Raw genomic sequence first — 15,936 nt, forward strand, 5'->3', positions numbered from 1 at the left:
ATGCTTCATATGTTTTGTTGAAACTTGCAGTGTGCTAACTCTAGAAATCAAATTCTTTCCCCTTTTGTAGGTTGCCATGGGTTGTACTTGCTTATTTGGTTAGTGACTTTTAAAAACTATTTTTGTAAGACTGTATCTGTTGTTATGCATGGTCTTTGAAATCTTTCTTTAGCTTGTGGTTAGCTACTGTTGTGACAAATTTTCTTGAATGCCATTTTTAAGTTCGTTTTTTCTTGATTCTGTGTTTAGTTGGTTCTTGTAAGCCTTTTGACTAATTCCCAGAATCCTGACAAAGTTGAATGTGTTGGTTTTTGCTTAATTTTTAGGTGTTCCTGTGAGGGAATGGGCCTTTGGACTTACCCACTCTGCCACATTTTTGCTCATATCGCTCTTAGTTCTTAATATTTAAAAAATTTAAGTTAAATTAAAAAAAAACAAAAGTAACATTTGTTCATTTAAAAACTCAGTACCTTTAGTCTTAAAAATAAAAACTGTACCTTCTTGCCTCAGTCTATCTAATTCTTATTTTCCCAAGGCAATCACTTTTAATTCTTTTAGCTTTTCATCATTTACCTCTGTATTCTTAAATAATAGGCCCTTCCTGCTATTTCTTGATTAAAAAAAAAATTCAAAATCATATGCGCGTGCGCACACACACACACAGAGTGTCACTTCCCTTCGTCACACTTTCTGGTTAAACTCTTATTTTTTGTTTCATTATTGTGATTGTGTACAAATTCTCACCTGTCCTATATGCTGCATTATTACATTTTCATTCTTAGATATTTATTTCCTTTAAGATAATCACTACATCCACTTTGATTTCATTATTACCATTAGTAAATCCTTCTAAAACTCTAATATTAAAGTGAAAATTGTTTTTCAGTATTCTGTGGTTTTTGTTGATTACTTGTGAATCCCCTTTCATCCCATATTGGAATGGCTGCTGTCCATGTCTTCCATCTACTTTGATGCACAACTTTCCTTTCACTAGCTTATTGGGTTGGGTTCCCTGATTCTGGTGTCACCTATTTTCTTATTTCTTGGTTGACTCTTGTGTTTTGGACCACATTCTCTAGTAGCTCCCTGAGCAAGGGTATTTTGGAAGTAAATTATCAGAATTTTCATATCTGCATATCTTTATGATCCTTCATGCTTGAGTGATGCTTCGGCTGAGTATAGAATTGTAGATGGGAGTAATTCTTTCAGAAAATTGAAGACATTGGTCCATTGTCTTTTAGTTAAATGTTGCATTTGGGAACTTCAGTTTAATTTCTGAATTTTTATTCTATAGTCTTCCTTCTCCACACGTGAGAAACTTTAGAACCTCTGAATAAAATCCTCTAACCATCTGTCCTTTGCTCTGTTCTTCCTCCTCCAGATTGTCTGCCCATCTTTTTTGCTTTCTCCTCTTGCACAGAATGTTTATTTCTAGTTTACCTTTACACCAAAGATGCTGACTTGTGTTGTCCCAGCTTTGACTCTGGTCTTCTGTTTTAGAGTCTCCTCCTGGTATCACCTCCTCAACTTTACCTGCTCTTCTGTTGTCCTGTCCAGAAGTCAAAATAGGTTCTCCAAAGCTCAGCAGATACTTTCACTTCCGTCTCTCACTTACCCTCCTAGGATTCCCTTTTTAGTTCATATTTTTCCTCTTTGGAGTCCCTACATTTTTTCCAACTCAATGATACATTTAAAATTATGCTTTTAAAATGCAATATTATTCACTTTCAGTTATTTTCTTCAGGAGAGGTGTTCAGTGTAGTCCACCCTACAGCTGGGAGCCGAAGTTCCAATTGACTCTCATCTGCTCCAGTTTGACTCTCTACCTCACTCAGGCTGTTCTTTACTATGTCTGAGGAACTTCATGTTGTCAAGCCCTGTGGATGTGTCTCTGCCTTCAGTTTACTTGACCTCTCAATAGCATTTGTCATCATTGTCTCCTTTGAATCACTCTCTTCTGACTTTCATGACACCATTCTCATGTTTTTCTTCCTTTTTCACTTGGGGTCTCTTCCTTTATCTAACCTCTACATATTGGACAGATTCCAGGTGTGGTGCTAGGTTCTTTTCTTTGTTGATGATCTTCTCTAGCTTCATGGCTTTAAATACTGTCTCTATGCCAGTTATTCCTAGTTTTATATTCCAGCTCTATCCTATTCCCTGAATTTTTTTCTCATATATGCAGTTGCACTTTAAAATCTCTGGATGCCTAAGGCATCTCATACTCATGAATTCAAAATGGGGCTTTTTCTCCACTCTGCCAATCTATTTCTCCCCAAGTCTTTCTCATCTGACTAAAGCCAACACCATCTCAATTCCTTAAAAAAAAACAAAACATAAGAGCCATGCTTGGCTCCTTCCTTTTCCTCATTCCTTCATTTAATTTAGTTACTAAGTCTGGTTGGTTCTTTGTCTAAAACAGAGTTCAGAAAACTTTCTGTAAAGGGCCAGCTGGTAAATATTTTCAGCTTTGTGAGCCATTTGGTTTCTGTTGTAACTATCAATTCTACCATTGCAGCAAGAAGGTAGCATAGGTAATGTGTAAATGAGTGCCTTTAGATTTGGCTGAGGCTGGCTGTATTTGTTTGGTCTGTGGGCCATAGTTTGCTGACCTCTAGCCTAAAAATATCTCAAATCCATCCAGTGAACTCACAGTTTGGGAGGGAGTTTTAGATGATTTGCTACTTTGAACAATGTATTTCTGAAGCATTGATGTTCCAGGAGGAAGAACCCTTTGAGAGCACCAGTGAGGAAGAGTCTGGAACTGAGGACCATCAGAGTTCAAGTTCTGTCATCGATGTTGAGGACCTTGGCAAAATCATGAACTGTGCAAAGAAAGAAAAGGTACTTTCTTTTTACCTTTAAAAATGCTATATTCACTTTTGGGAAATAGTGCATTTGGATCCTGCAGTTGGTTCACATCTAGTATTCTGTATTGGTGTGTAGTCTAACTGAGACCATTAGACGGTTTTATTTCTTTGCCTTCTGTCTTGAGAGTTTTATGTTTCTTTGCCATTTTTTTTCATGAGCTTTGTGAAAATCTTCCCTCCAAGGCCTTGTGAAAACGAGCTTGTAGTAGGATGGCAGAAAATTTTAGGACAAGAACTGAGGAAGGGATAGATGGTTTGAGGGACTGCATTCAGTGCTGGACAGCATGGTGAGATTGACTAGTGTTGTCCAAGTGAGACTCTCCTGTAAAATTGCTTTCCTGTCTTAGACACTGAGTGGTGCTGGGTTTACGGTTGGCAGCTTGGTCGGTAGTTGTTTGAGATCAGCGTATGTGGGGCCCTAAGGAATCTAGGGAATGATGGTCTGGATTGTCATTGACTCAGTGACTAGAAGAATGTGAGAATGTGCAGTATAGTAGGATTTTATGCAGATACCAATGTTCAAAAATTGAAATATTATAATATATACAATAATGTAAAAATACATAATCTCAATTTAAGTGTGAGTTTTGGGAAATGAGAATATCCTAAACTAAAAATGTATCACATGCACAGGTCTTAGAAACAAAAGAAGTGAACTATGGAAAAGTCCAAGAAAGTCAATGATAAAATTAACACAAACTCAAATGAGAGAATTCAGTAAGGTAGCAGGATATAAAAAAGTAAAAAGTCAATAGCTTTTATGTTTACAAAGAATAACCAGTTAGAAGCTATGGTGGACGAGAAGACTCCATTTACAACAGCCACATAAAAAATAAATAAGTACATAGGAATAAATTTAAAAATAAAGATCATAAATCTATGTGAAGAAAATTTTAAAACATTCCTGAAAGATATAAAAGTGCCTTGAACAAATGAAAAGCCATCCCTTGTTTTTAGATATGGTTTTAGATATGACAGTTGTAAAGTTTGATGTAATCCCATTAAAAACTCCCAGTAAATTGTTTTTTTTTTTTCTTTTTTTCTAGAGCTGGATTGGTTGATTCTTTTTTTTTTTTTAATTAGGTATCCTTGATATACACTCTTATGAAGGTTTCACATGAATGGATTGGTTGATTCTTGAGAAAGATTAGCCCTACTAGATATTGAAACTTACTACAAGGCATTTGTAACAAAAACTGTGGTTTTGGTTCCTGGTGAGGCAGACAGACCAATGCAACAATAAAATTCCAGGAATAAACCCAAGAATATATGGGATTTTCATATATGATAAAGGTGGCATCTCTTTTCTCCAGGAGGGCAATATACTTTTAAGAAAAATGGTATTGACAACTAGATAGCTACTTGTGAAAAGATAAAATTGGCTCTGTACCTTATTGGGTCAGAAACCTAAATGTTGAAAAACTATATAAATAATAGAATTAGATGCATTGCTTTATAACTTGAATAAAGATTTTCTGTGTGATTCAAAAATCTGGAAGCAATAAAAGATTGAATTTACCAGTGCTTTTTAAAAAGATTTGTATGGCTATAAGTGAAAAAAAAGAGATGATAAAGTGAGGCAAAATATTTGCCCACATCTCATAAAGAAAGGGTTAATTTTTCTACTATAAAAGCATTCTTAGGTATTGAAAGAAAAGAAAAAGACCTAAACCCTAATAGAAAAAAATGGGCAAACACATGAATAGGCAAGTCTCAGAAAAGCTCTATAGACATTAAACATACGAAAAATACTCAGATTCACTTATAATAAAGGACATGCAAATTTAAATTATACTGACATACATTTCTCACCTATCAAAATAGTAAACATTCAAAAGTTGGGCAGCACACACAGTTGGAGAAGCTCAGGGGAAGCAGGCATTCACACCATAATGTGAATCCAGAATGGTGTAACCTGTATGGAGGGCTTTTTGGTAGTCTTTAACAAATTCACATGGATTTACTCATGATCTGGCAGGCCCAGTTGTGTAAATTTGCCTTAATACATCTTCACAAATATAAAGCAGCATCTTCACAAGGGTGTGCCTTGCAGTATATATAGCAAACAACTAACTGTCAGATACTGGTTGAAAAAAGCATGATCATGTCTATACAATATAATATTGTTATGCAGCTGTGAAAAATAAGGTGGATCCGTATGCATTTATGTGATTTCCAGGTGGTGGTGGATTTGATTTGGAGGTTGATATGAACTTAAGATTTTAAGAAATGTTTACTTACTGTCATTTATATTTGCAAATGTGTAATTTAAGAGTGTGTGTGTGTGTGTGTGTGTGTGTGTGTATGTGTGTGTGTGTGTATGTGTGTATAAACAGTATTTTGAAGCTGTGTTCATGGAAAGAGCCTTTCATATTCTGACACCAACAAATACCCAAGTTCAGTTCAAATGATCTGCAGTTCAGTTCAATTCTGACACTAACTACTTGGAGTTAGCATCAGGCTCCACAGGTTTAGGGCACAGGCCTGCAAAGACTGCCCCCATTTCAGATGGCAGCTGAAAGTCTTGGGGGCCACCTGTACTTTTGATCAGCTGGTTATAAATCCCACAGTTCTCATGACTCCCTCAGTTTCCATGAATGACCTAGAAGGACCCAGAACTCACTGAAAGCACTATGTTTACAATTACAGTTTTAATATAAAGGATATAAATTAGAAACAGCCAAATGGAAAAGATGCATGGGACAAGGTCTTGGGAGTGGAGTTGTGGGGTAGAGACCCAGAGTTTCTGTGCTCTCTTCTCATGGAATCTGGGTACATCACTCTCCTACCACATCAATGTATTCACTAACTAGAAAGCTCTATTGAGCTTTACCATCCATAATTTTTATTGGCGTTTCATTATGTAAACATAATGATTAGATCATTGGCTACATGATTGAACTCAATCTCCAGCCAATGATCGCTCCTGCTCCTGTCCCTGGTGATCCAGACTGGCCCAAATTGCATTATGCAGTCGGTCTAACTGGTGACCAGCATGCATCCTGAAGCTCTGTAGGGGCCACTGTGAATCACCTCATTTGTACAACAAAGACTTGCAGTGTTTAGAAGTGCCAAGGCTTTTTGAAGTTCTGTCAGGAAGTGGGGACAAAGACCAGATACATTCTTTATTATGCTGTAGATGTAGAAACAAGCATAGGAAGCCCTCAGATCTTATTTTCTAAATATCATTCCCCACTAAATGGAACCATGGCTTCTTAAGAGAAATGGCTAATTCCAGGGTTGGAACAAGGTATCCCTGGAATATCTTGTTGAGTGAGTAGGTCCTCAGTGACTGATGGAGACTTGTCAAAAGAATGTAGGAACCAGCTTGAAAAGTTTTCTATGGGCCAAATTTGGGACAATTTGAGCATGATGTATTAACAGAATGATTATATAATGAACATAATGGATTGTATTACATCAAATTAAAAACAAAATTGATTTTTGTGCTACTCAAACAAAGGGAGGCACAGGAGAAAATCTTTACAGGTTCCAGATAATAAATATAGAAGGTATGACAGAATTAGAAATCATGTATTTGCAATCTTCAGTGTAAGAATTGATTTAAGCGAGGATTGGGTCAAATGTCTTTTGGGGACAGATAGTTACATAGTCTCAAAATATGAGACACCAAACCAAAAAGTAAATCTATGGGGGAAAAAGTACCCCACAGTTTATTAATTACAAAAGAAAAGATATCCCTTTACAGATAGAGTGATGAGTTGATTCCCACCCATATCAAACAATTAAATTTAACATCATCATTTGTATTAAAACTTTGTTCCTCCTGATACAAAGTGTAGCAAGATACATACAACATCATCTGTGTAGTTCTGTGTCAAAAATGTTTGACTTGAATCTAATCAGGGGGAAGCAATCAGACAATCCCAAATGTGGGAGTCTGAAACAACTGGCCAGGCTCTTTAAAGAGTCAATGTCATAAACAATAACAATAAAACATGGGGTGGGGACTGTATAACATTTAAAAAGACTAATGGAATATAACAGATGCATTGTATAAACTTTAATCTTGAGTAAAAAAGAAAAGGCCATTGTCTGGACATTTGAGGATATTTGAAATGGATTTTTTATTAGATAATATAATATTGGAGTTTTGTTAATTTTCTTTGTTGTAATGTATTGTAGTTCTGTAGGATCATGCTTTTTTTTGGAAATGAATTCTGCAGGATTTTAAGGGTGAAGTCTCACCTTGTCTGCAACATACTTTCAAAAGTGTATTACTCATTTCAAAAGTAAATTTAACTCATAATAATTTAATACACAATATACATGCATACATGTGTATCATACGTGTGTGTGTGTGTGTGTGTGTGTGTGCATGTGGGCATACCTCGATGGATGGATGGATAATGATCAAAAGTGGCAAATCTAGGTACAGGGAATGTAGATCTTTATTGTACCTTTCAATTTTTCTGAGGGTTTGAAATAAAAAATACGGGAGAAAAACTTTCCCTCCATGCTCCCAAGAAAACAAAAAACTGCTATCAACTGAATTATAAACTATTTATGATATTACCATGTGAGAATATCTTCCAATTTTTGGTAGGTCTAGCTGGTGAATGACTAGTTTTGAATTATATAAGGTCTTAAGATCTTCCTTGCATAAACTGTGAGGGCCCTCTAATTTTATACTCTGGGTGGCCTCATAACAAATGGTGATTTAAGGAACCAAATTTAACATTGATTTAATTTTGTCTAGTGTAGCTCTAGGGGGAAGCAGTGATCCTGGAGTGGGGCAAATAAGCTGGTGTAACCAAAATCAACCTAAGGGAACGCTAGAGTGGGAGAAACTCATTTATTGCTCATGATGAGGCCTGGCTGCTGCTCTCACTTCCCTGTCTCCCCCTACCTGGTGCTTGCTCTCTTCCCCACCACCCTTTCCAGCAGGAACTCTGTGAGCAAATCCCTAGTGACTCACAGATACCAGACCAGTTACTGTAACAGAGAGGAGAGAACAGCTTCTCTCCACCAGAGGCCAGGAAGAAACACCTATTGATAAGGCCAGGCAGGGGATTCTGGAAATATTGCAATTTTACCCATACTTAGTTAACATTTTTTTCACTGTAAATTAACATACTTGTAATAATGAAAATTTAGAAAATATAGAAAGGGCCAAAACCTACCAATAATTCTATCTCCACAGAAAAATTTGCTGTTAGTATTTGGAGTATTTGTTTCAGTTTTGTTTCTATGCACCTAACTCTCTATAATCTCTTATAAAGATGTTGCCATACTCTCAGATAGTTTTTATAACCTGGTTTAAAAATCTTAAAGAAAAATTTTCTAAAAGTAATAAATACTGGTATAGCCCATGTTATAGCAAGAATTACTTTTGAGAAGTTAAAAAAACTGCTTTGTGTTTTATTGTCTCTTATAACCTGCAAAGGAGGGAGATCTCTTACTCTGTGTTGGGATGAAAGCACTGGCAGACTATGACTTTTCTGGTCATTTTTGGTAATGAAGTGTTATGGGCACTTGAAAGCACAAAGTCTTAATTTGGCAGTAAAATGTTCAGTCCTGTGTAAAACTAAGTAATACTAAATAAATTAAGTCAACGTTTCCAATTTAATTCAAAGGGGTGAAACTCCTCCCTTATTGTCTACTTTCTGGTCTATTTGCCTTCTGTATTTTGGATTTCCATGGGTTTTGGGGCCTGGAAGGTGGGGAGGCAGGAGAGAGAGGAGTTGGAAACTTCTTCCTTGACATTGTTATATGATGCCTTGGTGCTCTCTCTCTCTTGTCAGGTATTTAAAGTTGGCTCTTCTTCCAGGCAGCATTTTTATCATTTCTTTAGACATGGTCCATGACTGTCTCCTGAGCTGGTCCCTTGCACTGAACAAGTATATACTCTGTCTGACAAGTGTGCTTCTGGTTGCCATTGCTCCTTCTGCTGAGTCCTGTACCACTGGCTGCCTCTCTTTCCAGGTCTGTCATCTGTTCTTCTCTCTAGTTGCCCACTTGGTCAGGATCTAAGAGCTGCTATACCCCATCACACTCCCAAGGGATCCTGAGTTCTTTATTCTGTAAGGACAGGCCTGTTCCTACCCAGCATCGATGCTCACTTGCTACAGTGACTGATCAGTCCTTTTGCTGCCTGGATTTCCTGGGCAGGAGTCATACACCATTCTGTGATGTTCGCTGAGTGCAGGAGAGACAAAGCAGCTTCTTTGGGGCCCCTTTGGAGTCTCTCTCCTGGGACTTGAGGTGAGAGGCAGGCACCTACCTTGCCAACCTGTCTCCATTTGAGGTGGAGGGGAAACTCAAAATTACTGTACCAACATTCTCCAAAGAAATGTTCAAAAATCCTCTCTCCTAGTCTCCATACTCCCTGCCTTTTCATATCCTTGATGTGAGGAAGGCATTTTTAAAGTTGTTAAACTGGTTATCAGATATTTCATTTGTACATTTATGACTTGATCGGACCCTGTCTTTGGAGTTTCACTTAATTTAATACCCTGTTTACATACATTTAAAGCATTCAAGGAATATGGGCCCCTGTCCCCGTTCTTCCTAAATCTTCTTTTTAAAGGTAACCACAGTTTACAGTTTGGCAGTGTTCTTCCAGGTAATTTATTGCTTTTACAAATACCTGCATTCTGTTATAACTTTTTTTTTGTGGCTAAACAGATGGGATCATTTTGTACTCGAAGTATACATGTTGCTTTTTTATATAACATGATAACTTTCCAGTTCTATCATGTAGATCTACCTAATTCATTTTAGGGTTTATGTAGTAGTCCATAATTATGTCCCATAATTTATTTGACACCTGATGATTAGCATTTAGGTGTTTTCTAATTTCTATAATGAGCATACTTGCTCCTATATTTTTTGTAGCCATTGTAAATTTAACTCATAATAAATTACTAAAATTGAAATTTCTGAATCAAAGGGAATTTTGTAGTTTTGATAGATACTTTCAGATTACCCTGTAAAAAAATTAAAAACAATTTTATTTCTTCTTAGAGTGCGCGAGAGAGATGATAATGCCTAGTTCTCTATACCCTGGCCAACCCCTGGATGTTATCACTCTTTTAAATCTTGCCTCCCCAAAAGATGAAAAATAATAACCTGATTTTAATTTGCATTTCTTTAATTTTGAGTGAGATTAAATGTGTTTTTCCTTCTGTGATCCATCTCTTTCTGTCTATCTAGAGTTAGACAGACTACAAAGTTTGTTAGGGGATGGTCCTCAAGACTGCTTTTACTTCTGACACCAACTGCAAGTTCAAGGGGGTTCCTACCCCACCCCCACCACCCCTGGTTTGATAATTTGCTAAAAATATTTATGGAATTCACTGACAGATGTTATTTTCATGGGTGAAGTTTGTTGCTGGGAAGGGGTACAGAAAATCAACCAAAGGAATAGAGCATCGAGGCAGTGACTGGAAAGCATTCATTCGCTGTTCTCAGGCCATGTTAACACTCCCAGTGTCCATGTGTGACAGTGCACATGAAGTATTGCCAAGCTGGGAAGCTCACTTGAGCTTCAGTGCCCTGCGTTTTGACTGGGGCTTCTTTAGTTAGGCATGTCTGATTGACTTGAGTGCCCAAGTGGTTGAACTCTTACCCCTTCAGTTTGGCATGAGTCACCTCATTAGCATAAACTGAAGTGCCTTCTGAGGGTTCCACCATGAATAACAGAGATATAGCTATCACTTGGTAAATTCCAAGAGTTTAGAGGTTCCTTTCCACAAACTGGACAAAGGCCAGACTTCTTTTTAGGCAGGGTCAAATTCTTTATTACATACTTCCCTGTATCCATTTTTATATTGGGTTGTTTGGCTTCTTTTGTAAGCTTACAACTAAAAAAATAGTCTAATGAATATAAAACTGAATTAGTAGCCACAATTACTTTCTGAATTTATAATTACTAACCTATTTTTCCTATTGTGCAACATTTTGTTACATATTTCCTAATACCTCCATTTGTTGGTGTTGTCTCTGTCATTTTTAGTAGCTTTTGAATTTTAGAAACCATGGCAGAGGAGCTATTAAGAACAACAAGTGTGTGGAATGTAGGTTCAGGGCCTGGCTAGCTAGCCAGTGTGTAGCTAGGTGATCTAAGGGTTGCAGCTTAACCTTCCCTAGCCTTAATCCTCTTGTGTAAGAAACATGGACTGCAACCTCTGCTCTCCTCGCAGAGTTGTTGTGAGTCAGTGAGAACATGTACTTGAAAACAGGTTTAATAATTTCTGAAAACCTGATAGATGCCAAAATGAGAAGTAAGTTTGCTTAGACATTTTGCTAGAGTTGATCATTTAGTTTGCTTCAGGTTTTCTGCTTTGATAATTGGAACTGGCTGAGACCCTTTTTACTTTAAGAAAATGTATTAATGATTTCTTAGGTTATATTTTTCCAAATTGATATACTGGGCCAAAGTAAATGTATAATTTTATGGCTCTTAATTAAAAACCTGAGTAATTTTCAGTGGTGAAATTGTTGTAAAACAAGATAAATTTTAGTTCATAAGATAGATTTAAAAAGATGTCCGGATTTTCCTACCCAGTTAAGAGAACATATATAAAGCTCTACTTGTAGTGGGTGAAGAGTTTAGAATAATTTTTTTCTAATTTTTTCGAGGTATGATAGACAAAAATTATAGAGAAGACAAGTAGTGATTCTACACCATCTTACTACGCTGATGGACAGTGACTGTAATGGGGTATGTGGTGGGGACTTGATGATGGGGGGAGTCTAGAAACCATAATGTCACTCATGTAATTGTAGATTAATGATACCAAAAATTTTTTTTTATATATAGGTTGTAGAGTGTGACTTTTTTTCTTTTAATTTTGATATCACTAATGTACAATTACTTTAACAACATTATGGTTACTAGACTCCCCCCCATTATCAAGTTCCCCCCACATACCCCATTACAGTTATTGTCCATCAGCGTAGTAAGATGCTATAGAATCACTACTTGTCTTCTCTGTATATACTGCCTTGCCTGTGGTCCCCCCCCCACATTATGTGTGCTAATAGTAATGCCCCATTTTCCCCCTTATCCCTCCCTTCCCACCCACCCTTCCCAGTCCCTTTCCCTTTGGTAACTGTTAGTCCATTCTTGGGTTCTGTGAGTCTGCTGCTGTTTTGTTCCTTCAGTTTTTGCTTTGTTGTTACACTCCACAGATAAGTGAAATCATTTGATACTTGTCTTTCTCTGCCTGGCTGATTTGACTGAACATAATACCCTCTAGCTCCATCCATGTTGTTGCAAATGGTAGGATTTGTTTTCTCCTTATGGCTGAATAATATTCCATTGTGTGTATGTACCACATCTTCTTTATCCATTCATCTACTGCTGGACACTTAGGTTGCTTCCATTTCTTGGCTATTGTAAATAGTGCTGCGATAAACATAGGGGTGCATATGTCTTTTTCAAACTGGGCTGCTCCATTCTTAGGGTAAATTCCTAGGAGTGGAATTTCTGGGTCAAATGGTATTTCTATTTTTAGTTTTTTGAGGAACCTCCATACTGCTTTCCGCAATGGTCGAACTAGTTTATATTCCCACCAGCAGTGTAGGAGGGTTCCCCTTTCTCCACAACCTCGCCAACATTTGTTGTTGTTTGTCTTTTGGATGTTGGCCATCCTAACTGATGTGAGGTGATATCTCATTGTGGTTTTAATTTGCATTTCTCTGATGGCTAGCGATGTGGAGCATTTTTTCATGTGTCTGTTGGCTATCTGAATTTCTTCTTTGGAGAACTGTCCAGCTCCTCTGCCCATTTCTTAATTGGATTCTTTGCTTTTTGTTTGTTGAGGTGCATGAGCTCTTTATATAATTTGGATGTCTACCCCTTATCAGATATGTCATTTATGAATATATGTCCCATACTGTAGGATGTCTTTTTATTCTACTGATGGTATCCTTTGCTGTACAGAAGCTTTTTAGTTTGATATAATTGCACTTTTTCATTTTTGCTTTTGTTTCCCTTGCCCAGGGAGATATGTTTGTTCATGAAGAAGTTGCTCATATTTATGTCCAAGAGATTTTTGCCTGCATTTTCTTGTAAGAGTTTTATGGTTTCATGACTTACCTTCATGTCTTTGATCCATTTTGAGTTTACTTTTGTGTATGGGCTTAGACAGTAATCCAGTTTCATTCTCTTACATGTAGTTGTCCAGTTTTGCCAGCACCGGCTGTTGAAGAGGCTGTCATTTCCCCATTGTATATCCATGGCTCCTTTATCGTATATTAATTGACCATATATGCTTGAGTTTATATCTGGACTCTCTATCCTGTTCCACTGGTCCATGAGTCTGTTCTTGTGCCAGTACCAAATTGTCTTGTAAAGTGTGACTTTTTAAGATGTGTAATGTGAAGTGATTACCACAGTCAAGTTAATACATCCATCACCACACATAATTACCATTTTTTTTTAGTGTGTTTTGGAAACACTTAAGGTCTGGTCTCATCAAATTTTAAGTGGACAGTGTAAGAGCTTGGAATAATTTGTGGGTGCATTTTTTCTTTACTTTTTCATCTTCTGTCCATTAGGGGGCACTGGTGAAAAAGCACTAAAGAAAACTATATTTTGAAATGAAATGATTTTGGATTTTATGAACTTTAAGCAGTTGGTTTATTTAAGATTTCTCTTAAAAAAATCTCTCATAAAATCATTAAATCTGGGGCAAAAATAAATCTTTTCTTTCAACCTAAGAATGAAATGAAACTAAACCACCAGTTTTTGTTTTTCATTATTGTTAGATTATAGCAGTTTCCAAATATGTCTTGTGTTTTCATTTTATCTTGGACATAGTATTCTAAACTCAGTGATGGATGTTACTATTGCCCAGCTGTGCTTTATCATTGACTTTTTTCGTATTTTCTTTGGGGTGCTGAGCTGTTTCTGCCTAATCATCATTATGCATTGCACTTAATTGCCTGAACTATTACTGTAGAGGAGGCTCTTGTGCTTAAGAGCATTGGCCCTTGTGTCAGGCCAGAGCACTCTTGTAAGACCTCTTTTTGAATAATACTAACTTTCATGGAGTCACACTGTTTCAGCTTGTGTGTCTGTTGACACGTTATTTCACTCTCTGCATCAGTTTTCTCATCTCTCTTCTAAAGTGGGAGAGAATGGCAGCTGCCTTATAAAGTTGTTATGAATATTGAATAAGTTCATCCCTCTAAAGCCTTTATTTTACTGCCTTCCACATAGTATGTACTTGGTAACTGTTAACTGTTATTGTATAAGAAGATGTCTTCAAATGTGACTGGTTTGGTTCATCTACTATGGTGTTACACCTTCCTTCCTCTGTAGCAGGATGTTAGATAGTAATTCTAGGGGTGAAGAGAATTTGAAAGGTGGGAGTGGTGTCTAAGAACAAGAGAGCTAAAGTTTGAAACATTGGAAAATTAAGAAGACAGATGCAAGGGGAATGAGGTGCTAGGGAGCATGGGATGGTTTGGGGAACTCTAAACAGTTTGGTATGTCTAGTCAAGTGGGGTGGGGATGCTTGGAGAGGTGAAATAGAGAAGGAAGGCAGGGCAAGATCCTGGAGACCTTTTCATGCTTTGTCATGGGTGGAGTGAGCTTTATCCTAGAGGCAATGGGAAGCACTGTGATTTGATTGAATAGGATAAGTGGGTTTGGGGGTGGTGGGAGAGGGGGTAGTTCCAATATAGGTTTAGAGTATTAGGAGAAACCAAGGTACACATTTGATGATCTCATTCAGTCCTCACAATGATCCTGGTATCTTTACTATCATCCCCACTTTACCATACAGTGTAGGAAACAGGCTTAGAGAATTATAGCAGTTTGGTTGGGTTAAGCCTAGACTCCATCTCTGTTGCAGTCCCCTTTGCTACCTCCCAGGGGAGAAGTGGTTCCTAGAAGGGCAGCTGAAGAGTTTGGGTAGAGAACAAGGAGTCAGAAAGAGCATGACAGTTCTTAGGTTTTTTTCTTTTTCTTGTATTACGATTTGTAAATGTGAAGTAGATTGCTACTTATTTTTTCTGCAGTAAAAAAATGTTGCTAAATACTCCCGACAGCATGTTCTGGTTAAGCAAACAGTGGTATCAGTATCATTAATTTTGGAAATAAGTGGTGAATGCTTGGTAATTACTCACCAGAGAAACATTTCAATTTACAAAAGGATGTCAGTGTGTCCAGTTCTCATTATAAAGTTGATTAGTACTGCAGTAGAAAAATATGAAGCTAGTTCTCCAATTGGACTTATTTTTAAGGTTTTGAGTGTTTAATTTGCCCAGAAACAAAAAATAATATCTCTTCAATCTGAAGACACTGCCTTTAAACTGGCCTGGCTCATCCATGGCCTGTGCAGCAAGGAGCTCTAATACTGAGTTCTGGAATAATTTCCTTAAGTCAGGTTATCCAAAATAGAATCCCTGGGTCAGAGGAAAACCATTTAAAAGCTCTTGACACACTTCGTCAAATGACTTTTCAGAAAGTTAAAAAAGCATCCTTAAAACTATTATGCACAAAAAGCTTTGAGTCCTGATGAAAATGGTGATTTAAAAACTGAGCCATAACAAGTGAGTGGTATATAGGGGATTCCTTTATAAAGAAATAGGAATCTGCAGAAGTGAGTTAAATTGTAGCAGAAGGAGTTTTAGTTACACCTGGAGAAGAGCTTTAAATACTGAAAGTTGCCAGATATAGAGTCAGTTACTGAAAGAAGTAAGATGTGCTTTTCTAGAGCTAGGAATAGGTGTCTAGTTTTGAGGCATTTATTCATGTACTTGGCCAGCATTTACTGAATGCCTACACTATGCTGGCGTGGACCCAGGCTTAGGCAGGGTGGCTGTATAAAATATGACCTCTAGAGAACTTGGAGATTGTATATCCAGCATTATCTGCATGAATTGATAAAGAAGGGAATCACTTGATGCTAAACAAGAATCAATAAAATAAACAGACATAAACAATCAATCAGAAAATAGTTTCTTCTTTTTCCCTGAAGAAGTGTGTACTTTGGTAATGAAAAAACGTGTTTGTTGCAAAACACTTGTTTGGCACTTATCCATGCAGGGTCATTTTACCTTAAAATCTTTAACATACTACTTCTTTGTC

General features: G+C 37.1%; 1 protein-coding gene across 8 annotated transcripts in view; it reads left to right on the top strand.

The window, feature by feature from the left end:
• LOC118923724 (S-adenosyl-L-methionine-dependent tRNA 4-demethylwyosine synthase TYW1) overlaps positions 1–15,936 on the top strand; it is a 312,259-nt gene that overhangs the window by 36,090 nt on the left and 260,233 nt on the right. For 7 of the 8 annotated variants that reach the window (XM_036907895.2, XM_057487213.1, XM_057487212.1 and 4 more), the window contains one exon: positions 2,722–2,844. The exons of the other annotated variant lie outside the window; for it this stretch is intronic. In XM_036907895.2, coding sequence (XP_036763790.2) covers positions 2,722–2,844 — 123 coding nt within the window. The remainder of the gene's footprint in view (positions 1–2,721; positions 2,845–15,936) is intronic. 8 annotated transcript variants of the gene reach the window in all.

The sequence above is a fragment of the Manis pentadactyla genome, chromosome 10, assembly GCF_030020395.1.
Source record: "Manis pentadactyla isolate mManPen7 chromosome 10, mManPen7.hap1, whole genome shotgun sequence".
NCBI lineage: Eukaryota > Metazoa > Chordata > Mammalia > Pholidota > Manidae > Manis > Manis pentadactyla.